Genomic DNA, 11,528 nt, shown 5'->3' with positions numbered 1-11,528 from the left:
TGCATCTTATAATGTATTTTATGGACCGTTGCTTTTCAAGATTTTCAAGTGTTCATATTTGCTCGATCCACACTATTTTTGAAGCTTTAAATTTTATAGTTAGAGATGAAAACATATTTTTAGGCCAACACAAAAAATTTCAATACTGAAATAATATCTCTAGACATTATTTGAATGAGTACCTTACTTTGATTGCTTAAGACCTCAGCCTTATACAAACTACACAGAGCCGAGGCTCTAAACAATCCAATTAGAGCCTATCTCAAAAATTTCAATAGAAGATGTTGTTTTGATGTCCAAATATCCTCATATTGATCATTTCAACATCAAGATGCATGGACATGAGAAAAAAATGGATTCAAAGTTAAATAGTGTATTTTGTAACGTATTTTCGGACTGTCAATTTTCAAGATTTTCAAGGTTTCATAGATCTATCAATCTACACTATTTTTGAAGCTTCAAAGCTTATAAATAAAAATAAAAATATATTTTAAGGCTTTCACGATGATTTTCAGCATTGAAATTGCATTTCTTGATACTATTTGAAAGGAGGCTCTAATTTGATTGTTTAGAGTCTAGGCACTATACAAACCGCCTATACAAAAAGTTATAGAGTTGAGGTTCTAAACCATTGGAACCCACTTCGAATGTTTCGATGCTCGAATATCCTCATCATCTCGACATCAATATGCCTGGACATCAGGAAAAATATGGATTTCAAGATATTTAAAACTAGTACTTTTTTACATGCACGTATTGGCCCCCTTCCTTCATATGCACCTCTTATTCAGGCGAGTTTTCAGACCCGTTTTGTTTGTCGAGCGCAGAGGCCGCCAGTCCAAGATCGTAGTCTTCTCTTTCGTGGTCTGAACCTCATGCTTCAAATCCAACCGTCGGGCTCTTTCCGCAAACTTGCAGCTTCGATTGGAGTGGCATCCACAGGTTAGGTCATCCGCTAACGCCTTTCTCTCTCAGATTCAATCAATGTGGAAAATTAGTTTTGGCTAGAACAAGAAGAGGAAGCGTCTTTTTCCTCTCGTACCATCTGAGATCAGAAAAGGAAAAGGAAGGGTTGATACCGCTTATTCATTATCTCAACTTAAACCGTCGAATTTGAATAGAACGAGCTTCCTTGTGCTTCAAGTTAAACAGAGGAGGTGATAAATGGCTTCCCTGCTCCGCTTCTCTCCTCCTTTTCCCACCGTTCGCATTCACCCACCACTCTTCTCAACCACAACACCACCACCACTCCGCCACTCAGTAACAAGCCCAAAGGCCTCCAATGGAGACCGATACCTCAGCTCTAATGGAGGCCGAAACCAAAATCAAAAGAAGAGTGAGAAATGGGATTGTCCTGTTCCTTTAGAGCAGCAACCGGTGAGGGAGTACGAGGCTTTGGCCAGCTCTGCCCTCTTCTCGTGGGCGGCTGGCGATGTCAGGCACTACGGGCGGAGGCTGGCAGCAGTCAGCCTGGGGTTTGCAGTGCTCCTGGGGTGGCCTGTGGCTCGCTTCGGGGCGATGCTTCACCACAATAATCTTGGTTTGAATTCTTTGGACTCAGAGAGAGAGGTGATGAGTTCTTTGGTGGGATCAGCTTGCGTTGGGCTTTTCGCCGCAAACCTTGCGGCTCTCCGAATGTACCTGGGCTGGGCCTATGTCGGCAACCGCCTGCTCAGCGCTACAGTGGAGTGTAATCTCTCTCTCTTTCTGTCTCTCTCACAGACACACATTATTCCCATGATGTGAGCTTCTTCTGGTGATGTATGATGCTTCTCTCTCTTGGGGTGTTTCTCTCCAGTGTGTAGATTTTTTTTTTTTTTTTATCAAACTCTACTATTCTTTCATGGTTTCCAGCATGTTGGGTTTTTGTGATGGCATAGGAACTCTCTCATTGTTTGCATCATGTGGAATTGTGGACTTTCCTAATTCTATTTCTCGTTGGAATGCAATTTGAGCTTCATATTCACTCTATCCTCTCCCCTTTCTTTTCCTTGACTCCTCCTTTCCATGTTTGTTTGAAGTGTATTATTTCTGCTAATATATAAACTTTCTCCTCTTGGTTTTCTCTCTGTACTGTAGAATGTGATTCCTCCGTTTTATCAGTTTCTCGATATGGGTTTACATTCATAATTGATGATTTGGGACTTCCTTTGTTGCAGATGAGGAAACAGGGTGGTACGATGGGCAGGTACAAACTTTATTATTTGGGAAATTTATGAAAATGCCCATAAGAGATTAAGTATATAACATTGTAGCCACTTGTAACTATTCCTCTTAAGATCATGTGTTTTTTTGGTGGGTATTTTGAAATTAAATCAAAAGATATTACTGAGGCGTTAATTGTTCATATCTTATTAGATAATTTGATTAGTTCCCCTTCTTATCCTTTATACTGCATAAAAGGCTAACTCTTTATGGTGAATTTTACTCTCTTCCTTTGTCCTACTTTCCTTTTATTTCGTTTTGGCTCTTCATTTATGAATAATCACATATGGAAAATGAAATAGTTCTCTAACCAACTACTCTCCTTTTATTTTGTTTTGGGTCTTCATTTTTGAATAATCACAGATGGAAAATGAAATAGTACTCTAACCAACAGGAGCCCTTGAAACTTTGATCGTAATTTATATCTTAGTTCCCAGCGAAATCATTTTTAAGCCCTGACTTTGCTCTATGTGAAGTATTTGATTGAATTGAGCTATTATCTTTGCCTTGATGTAGAATGTGGATATTGGTCTTATACTTGCTCCTCTATTATACTAAAATGATAACAGAGCAGTCCATCTTTTGGTGCCTGCGTATAAAGGATAGTGATGGTGTTAATATTTGGCGTATTGGCAAGGTTGTGATTCTCTTACATGAAAAACCTTTAGACTCAATGGGTCATACTTGTCTGTGTAAACCTTTTATAGCATTTCATGACAGTATCTGTTGTGATCAACTACCCCATGGGTTCAAATGAATCTTTGAACTTGGATTTATAGCAAAGCAATTGGTGTTCAAGGTTCTGCACTTTATACATTCATAATAGCTGGCTCCTTGGCACAATTTTATCCTATGATGTATGCTAACAGACATGTATTGGACCCTTGATGATGTTATAATTTTTCCGAGTTTATGGAAGGACAGTTGAGAATCAACACACCAGAAATCAGTAATATGTTCATGCTTGAGCTTGCATGGATTGGGATACAATATAAGGTCTATTAGGGTTGAGTAAGAAGCCTACCTTCTTAACGTTCTAAGTTAATTTTACCTTGCCAAAATTTCATGCTGTTTATGTGCTGATCTAATTGGGATTATTGTTCATGAATGTGTAGGTGTACCATATGTCATTGTCTCTTCTCCAGGGCAGGAGACATAGGTGTTTCCAGTGATCTCCTGACAAGCACCATTTTGTGTGAGTCACGTGTCCTTAATGCATTCCTCGACCCTATTCCATTCCATGATCGTATCTAGAACTACATAAGAGAACTTTGGTCCTCACACTGTAGCCATAAAATATTCCTCCCTTGAGCTGCTTTCATGTACATTGTTTCATAACACTCTCCCCTTGAACTGCTCTTAAGTACTCTTTCTCATAAAGGAAACCAATCATGACGGTTGTATCACTAGATTTTGAAAATGTAGTTTCTTATGGGAATATAAGATTCTCTTCTAATGATGCCTTTCTCTTTTACTGTTTCCAATGGTTTCATGTTGTGGAGCAATAAGTTATTCCAAGATATTTTTCTCTGTTAATGGGATACCATGGGTAGTGTATAGCAAAGTGGACCTATGGTGGTAGCGATGAGATGCAATTACTAAAGGTGCAGGCTGACTAATCCACCGCTAGATGTTTGAAAGTGTAGCTTTAAAAGGAGACTGCTTTATACAGATGTGATGACCCTTTGGAGTGACATAATGGTGCCTTGGAAAATTTCCCTCAAGATCTATTCCATAGCAAAGCAATGATCCTGCAATCTAGTCTCCTTTTGAAGGTCAAGTAATTTCATTTGCTGGGGCAATTGGTAAAGGGCTCCAATATTGGTCTTGAATTGATCAGGCTTTGCACTGGAAGTTGGTTAGGGATGAGTAGCTATGATACACATCCAAGAACATGACATCAAGAAAAATGCCTTGCTTCTTGGATCTCGAGTTATTTTTTGGACAACTTCTTGGATCTCTAGTTTAGAAGTGTTACAGGGGAAAACCCATTCTCTTGACCCTCATTTATTCCATGTTCCCAACCTGATTGTTGCGACCACCTGTTTGCATTGATGACAGTTTTGGCTACTTAGGGTGGCCTGTAGCCAACTACTACTATTGGTTGTTCCTCTAAATGAGAAGCAATCCTTCTCTTCATCTGTGCATTGCTTGATATTAAATTTTTACCAATTTGCTCTCACACTTATATGCTACAGTTATGATTACTATATGAAACATGGTTCTCTCATTGTTCTGTTGTGGATTATCACTTTCTGACAACTCACATTCACATAAGACTCTCCTAAAGTACTGAAATTTAGGTTTTCCATGTCTCTGTAAGTGATTTTAAGAAACTTAGGCTGGCCTTCTGCATTTGCTATTGGTTGGCCAGACCCCTGCGTCGCTGCGTGCATGTGCATGCTTGCGTGACCCCAAATGTGTATGTGGCTTAGATGTGTGGTGAAAATTTAGGTTTTCCTCACTAAGTGATTTTAAGAAACTAAGGATGACCTCTTCAATTTGCTCTTGGTCAGCTAGTCCCCTGTGTCGCCGCGTGCACATGTGTGCTTGTGTGACCCCGGATGTGTTTGGATAAAGACATGCGGTGCAGTGCAAGTGGTACACCAACAAAATTAGTTTTACTGAGGTAAAAAGTACAAGGTACAAGAATTACCTAAAAAAAGGAGGTGGGTTAGTGCGTGTCTGGGTCGTGTCTCTCTTAGATATTGGCTTTTGATGCTGCAAAAAGCCTTCCAATACTCGTTGGCTGGCAGCGCGTGAGGGTGCCTGGTCTCGGAGATATCTCCCTACGAGTGTTCCTTGGGGTGAGTGTTGTGAGCCAAACACCCCTACTTCTCCCCAGGTGAGCTTTGTGAGCCAAACACCGCCAAGGTAGGGGAGCTGGACCTACACCATCAATACCTGCTTGCTTAGAGCATGGTTTGATTTCACTCCCTTGCACTTTGAGTCGCACTCGGTCTAAGGGTCACATACACACGAGTTGCAATGGGTTCCTATGGGGTCGTCGCAATTTGGTGTCGGTAGACCTAAGTGTGGGCTAGGTCTAGGCTTGGTTGGGTGGTAGTAGGTTTGGTTTGGTGTGGGTTAGGTTGGGTGAGCTCAAGAGGACTCGGTTAAGTGGATTCAATAGTGACTTACAAGGATAAGTGCCTGTAAACTCAACATTGGTAATCATACATAGCATGTGTGCTGCAGTTGCCATGGATTTATGTGATTTTGGAGTTTTGTGGGTTTCGCTTTTAGCATGCAGAGGGTCTCCCATTCAAGGAGGAAAGCTAGGAACTCCTGTACAAGTATTTGATCTATGCAGTGGAACTTAAATTTTTCCTTGGGGAGGGCACCTAGAATCTATGACTACTTGAGGACTATAGCACTTCTATGCCTTGGATAACTTTGATAGGCCAATCATGAGCTCCTTGCATGGAAGTATTGAGGTCTAGATGTGATCATAGGGTAGTCATGGAGTGCTTGGTAGAAGGGTCTAGCTTCTGTGCTAGCACACTATTCTAAGGTTTTTAAAGTGGTTTTCAAGGGGTTTTAAGAAAATTAAATTCTCTAATTAATCACCTTAGTTTTGTTTAGCAAAATATGTTTTTAAAACAAGGTTACTTTTGGAATAAAAATATTGTTCCAAGGTAAGGTCGTATTTGGTACTAAATATTTTTATTTAAGTTAATTTGAGGGAGGATTGTGATTTTTGTGGATGCTTAGTAGTGTCTTTTTGTTGGCCATTGGAGGACTACATGAATCATACCTGAGCACCACGTGGACCTCATTAACCATGGGGGACAAGTGGCACTCAAACCATGAGGCAGGGTACATCGAAGTCCTATCTCTCATGTGGGCTTCATACCACCCAAGTTTGGACTTCTTTGTGTAGCTTAATTCCAAAGATCTCCTAAGATATTTTATGATTATTTCCTTTGGTGAATGGGATGTCGAAAAGTCAAAGTTTTTTACAAGTTTGAAAGTTGAACCCAAGTGGTTAGGAGTTAGTTCGAAGGTGGGAAATCTTTTTCTAGTTGGAGTTAGTTATGAAGAATCCAACTAGATCTAGAAGTTCTATGGAAGATCTAACTGGACTCCACCTAGAGCCAGACAAGTATCTTAATAGGAATCCTCTTAGGGATTATGGTGCATTATCCACCCTTGATATATGATGGTTGGGCAAGGGTTGGCGACTGAGATTATCCCTCTCACTACTTCAATCTCCCATTAGAATCAAAAGAAATTCCCTTTATATCATTTTACTCCTAGACTACACTATAGAAAGCGTACTCCATCTCTTTTATGGAAAAGATGAGTCTCTAACTTTTCGAGAGATCTCCATGTGATGAACCTAAGGTTAAGTCACACAGGAGGCTGAGAAAATATAGAGGACATTCGAAGATAAATTTTTTGGGTTGTGATATTGGAGAGAAGATAGAGAGAAAGGGGAGGTGCGTGTGGATTAGGACTAGGGTTTGTTATCTTACATGTATTTGTTTGAAAAATCCAAGTAGAGAAAGAAAAAACCAACTTGCAACTCCATGAGTATTTTCTTCAGCCAAAACAATGAGGTACACCTTCCTGCTATAGGGTTTTGAGGGGGGGGTGGTGTTTGTGTGTGAGAGAGAGAGAGAGAGAGAGAGAGGCACTCATGTGGGGGTTGTATGAGTCATTGAGAGTTCTTCCAATATGATTTGCATAAGAGATCTGAAGGGGAAGAAGTGCCTGCAAACTAGAACGCCTTACCGGCAAATATTTCATCCAAAACTGTGAAGGAAACGAGTCTAGAAGGTGTCAAATCGATTTGGGGAGATTCCATGGGGTGTATGAAGTCTTAGGGTGTGACCCTAGGCCGAATCTAGTTTGTTGTTTCCCCTGCAGGATTGACTGCTTTTGGAGCACATGTTTGAGGATGTGGCAGCAATGTTTCTAAGGGAAAGGTATGTTTGTTTTGTGTTCTTGAGTCTAGTTTCATTTATCAAATTGTTTGGGCAGGCACATGTAAGACCCTTGGAGATACATGTACGTGAATAAAGAGTAATCATTTGGTATTTTCAAAAATTTTAAAAGTTGCACCTTGTCTCACATGGTCCTGACTCCCACATAGACATTCTATGATTAGGCATGGAACATGGAAATCAAGATGGCCAAACATTCTAGAAACCTCTCCACTATGTTGTAGTTCCCAAATTAACCTCAACCAGATCAGTTGCCTTAGGTACTCGTACTATCAATAACATGCACCTTGGATAGATTTGCAAAAATTCATTGAATCCTCCATTGAATGGTTTATTCTAAGGCATCTGTTAAAACTAATAGAATGGATGGAAACAAATTTAGAAACTTGCATATTTCATGATCATTTGAGCCTTATCCCAACTATTTGTGGTCGGCTATATAAATCTTGTTCCGCAATTCTGCTCTATCAAGGGCCATACTCTCAGGCATAGCATAAGTCACCATTTCTCTTGTCACTACTTCCATCCATGCTCTTCGGGCGTCCCGCTTGCCCTTTTAGAGCCTTCCACTCAGACCAAATCGTCCCTCCTAACTGGTGTTGTATTAGATTTATGTTGTATATGGCCTGCCCACCGAAGTCTACTTTTCCCCATCTCATCGCCTATTGATGCCACCCCCCAGTTCTTTTGGATGTATTTATTCCAAATTCTATCCTTTCTTGTTTGCCACGAATACATCTCAACATCTTCATCTTAAATATACTCATCCTATCGATATGTTGTTTCTTGACCGCCCAACATTTTGTCCTATAGAGCATGGTTGGTCTTACAACCGTCTTATAGAACTTCCCCTTAAGTTCCATTGGTATACGTCATTTACATAAAACTCTAGATGTACACCTCCACTTTGCCCACCTAGCTATAATTCTATACATAAGATCTTCCTTAGTCACTCCATTCTCTTGGATTAACAACCCAAGAGAATTTCATATTTAAATTAAAATTGACAAGGAGCCTGCCCATATGTCTGACACACAACCACATATGGCACATTTGAGACATGTCCATTGAAATCTTTGAACTCTGGACTCTCACATAATTACCTTAAAAGTTGGTGTTCGATGTATCTTAGAGCTTATGGATAAGATATGGTCTGACCATAGTAGTTTGAACTAAGAAACTAGATTTCATTCTCATTTCTCAAATTAGAGGTACTTATGGTGTTTTCTCATAGAAATTTGTCTCCTCAACCAGTCCAGTTCCCACCCAATCTGTCCCATGGGCATTTTCCTGCTGTTTTCAATTGTGGAGTCTTCCCCTTTCCTGTTGAAATATTTCTCATTGATCCCCGATCCCTTGAGTTCAAGACTTTCACAACCTCCACAACTTATAGTGACATGCATTTTTCCAATGAATTTGTAAACAACGGTTGTCCATCCATGCTGATGGTTCAAGTAATGGGATTCATCATTCCTTCCAAACCTCAAGATCATCAATCATCTTTAAAAATATGCATAATTGAAGCAAAAACCACAAGTTGCAAGCAGTTATACATTCTTCTACCTTGAACATTGTGAAAATTTGGTACTAGTCCAATTAACATGAAAGCTGCAAGAGCCATTATATTAGCATTAATAAATTATATGTTGGTTCTTTTTTTCCCTTGTGTGAAAAGCATGTATTAGGAAATAGGAACCAACATTATGAAGAACATGTATTAGGAAATAGGAACCAATATGAAAAAGAAATCACCGACCGGGATCCAAGATCGGTGAACACCATTCCAATTCTGAGTAGGAATTGAGACTTTTCTTAATTTTGGTCACTATAATATCATATAAGCTGAAGGGCTTATTCAGCTAGTGCTGAGGGGCACATAATGCTTGGTTAGGGGTTTGTGTGCCTACCCAAGCACTCTTCTACCATTTAAATATTGCTTTGTACCTTGGATTTTCTTTTTCAATAAGCACTTCTTTTATTAACAAAAAAGAAAGAAAAAGAATTGCAATGGGACATGGATTGAACCTCCACATCTTTGCAAAGCAGAAAGACACACTAACCACCGTTCCCTACTAAGTGTCCTACCAAAGATTTGGGGTTGGTTACTTGAATCATGTTCCTCTATTCTTCTCTATTAAGGGCCATACTTTCGGGATATTTTATATGTTTTGGATGGTTTCAGCATATCCGGACATGATTAGTGGGTGGATGATCTACTCCACCCATCCTTTTTTTAAAATACTATTAAGAACCAAGTACAAAGAAATGGTACATGAGTTGTGGTCATTTGTTTACCTTGTACACTCAACTGGATAATAGATGACATTATACGACTTATTTTTTATCCATATTCACCTGTCTTCAATAGGTCCTTGCTCTCATTTCTCTATACAAATTCATGTCTCATTTCTCTATGCAAATTCATGCATTGATTAAGGGAAAATTATGTATACTTCCCTAGACCATACTTTCTAGGCACCTCTAATGCGTTTGAAAACACATAACTAACCCAATTACTATTTATTTTGCAGCCATCCCCCCAAAGGAAGGAAGTAGCTTTGTGTTAGATGAATATAAACCCACAATTCTCTATCTAAAAATTTGAAAATTCAAACTTTAGAGAGAAACTATCTCAAAAATTTTAGAGAGAAATTATCTCAAATTTTAAGTTTTTAGAGAGATAAACTATCTAAAACTTTTGGAGAGAGAAACTATCTAAAAAATTGTAGTGAGAAACTAACTCAAATTTCAAGTTTTTAGATATAAAAACTATCTCAAAATTTGTAGAGAAAATCTATGTCAAATTTTTATAGAGAGAGTCGTGGATTTATATATGGGGTATTTTCATCCAAAATAAAATTATGTTCTTTCTTCCTTGGGGGGCGACTACAAAAGTAAACAGTAGTTGGGTTAATTGTGTGATTTAATAGTATTGTTCTCTCTTCCTTGTGGGGGGGGTGGTGGTTTAAAGCATGGTCCAGGAGGGGAGGGGCTGCATAAGTTGCCCCATAAAATCCTTCTCTATTTACTCCACACCACTCTTTTAACTTCTTTTTTCACATTTGTCATGCTACTTTCTTTTGAATGGTTTAGGTAGCTATGCTTGGTTCGCGTGAAATATTTACATGTGAAAGAATTCCCTCATGTGGTTAGGTGGGAATATTTTCGTACCAAATGGTCCCAGTGTATCTTTCCACACCGATCTACTGTTATTTTTTTTTTTTGGGTGTCAATGGGGTGAGGTGTGAGAGCGTCGATTAAGAAATGCTTTATACTCTTCCATGACACACTGTCCCGTACCATCTCATGGAACTATGATGTCAGATTGGTTAGGTATCTGCTTCTGTTGTTTACTTTTGTTAAATGTCAATTGTATGCATATTTTCTCCCTGTATTTTTCTTCGTTATTAATGCTTGATTTTATGTGGTTTCGTCATGCTAAATAGTTTTCATTGATCTATTCACATAATGCATGGATGCCTGTATGATAAAAACCATGAATTCTTAGTTTCATTCTTCTTTGACAGATATGGGTGAAGCCTCCTGAAATATTAGCTCGTGACCGCCTTCTGGGTTCATACTCAGTGAGTCAATCCCTTCCTTTTAAACCCTAAGACTTGGTCACTGAGAACAACCCACTCTCATACTTCTCAATGGGATTTGATGTTTAACTATGCAGTGGTTAAAAAAATATCATTTGTTGTGCAGGTCAAGCCTATCTTGAACAGGGTAAAGCTCACATTGATGGGAATCACCGCATCATTGGTACTGTGTGTTCTGCTGTACATAAGTCTTCAGAGCCCCAAAACGACTGCAGATGTTACATCTGAAGGTGCTAAGGATTTTGTTTCTGGAGTTTACAGTGAGAGTTCTGCGAGATTGTTCGAACCAGATGCATTTTGTGGTGTGCCAGACCTATCATGACCCAAATCTGGGTGTGCACAACTAAGTACAGTTTCATTGTATATTATGGAATATGTGTGTATAGATGATGGTGTTACAAGTTCATCACTCTTAAGAAAAATGCCCTTCAGAGGGCATTTCTGTTGTAAATATAAGGTTATAGACTAGCAGTAACTTCCTAACAAAAACACCTTTTTAGGGGGATTTTTGTGGCCTAAAGCTTTCTCAAAATATCATTGATGCATCCTAAAATCAAATTCAGAAGTTTAAGGAACATAGAGATCTGCATGCCATATGTTAGGCAAATTGGTACTTGATATTTTAAAGGAGTTACTAGTTTTGTAGCCAACTCACTAATTACTCTATAATGGAAACCTGTCAACTTCAAATTTATGTTGCTTCACACACACTGGATGGGTTCGTCTTAAGCGGACGCAAGCTTTAGGCATGCATACGAGACTTAATAGGCAA

At 39.1% G+C, this 11,528-nt stretch overlaps 1 protein-coding gene across 2 annotated transcripts; it reads left to right on the top strand.

Moving 5' to 3' along the window:
• The first annotated feature begins 785 nt into the window (after window positions 1-785).
• On the top strand, window positions 786-11,276 carry LOC18448148 (YCF36, putative (DUF1230)). 2 transcript variants are annotated; one of them, XR_016056056.1, is made up of 4 exons: window positions 786-1,690; window positions 2,160-3,400; window positions 10,682-10,738; window positions 10,863-11,276. XR_016056056.1 is itself a non-coding variant. In XM_006858226.4 (4 exons), the coding sequence occupies exons 1-4, from the start codon at window positions 1,165-1,167 to the stop codon at window positions 11,076-11,078; spliced, it is 828 nt and encodes a 275-aa protein (XP_006858288.1). In that variant the 5' UTR covers window positions 786-1,164; the 3' UTR covers window positions 11,079-11,276. The 2 variants fall into 2 exon arrangements, 1 of the variants encoding a protein (XP_006858288.1); XM_006858226.4 differs by having other exon boundaries at window positions 2,160-2,188.
• Window positions 11,277-11,528: the final 252 nt, after the last annotated feature.

This window comes from Amborella trichopoda, chromosome 5, assembly GCF_054954075.1.
Source record: "Amborella trichopoda isolate Santa Cruz 75 chromosome 5, AtrichopodaSantaCruz75HAP2 v2.0, whole genome shotgun sequence".
Taxonomy (NCBI): domain Eukaryota; kingdom Viridiplantae; phylum Streptophyta; class Magnoliopsida; order Amborellales; family Amborellaceae; genus Amborella; species Amborella trichopoda.
The sequence above is the reverse complement of the archived record's forward strand: the minus strand, read 5'-3'. Positions and strand labels throughout refer to the sequence as shown.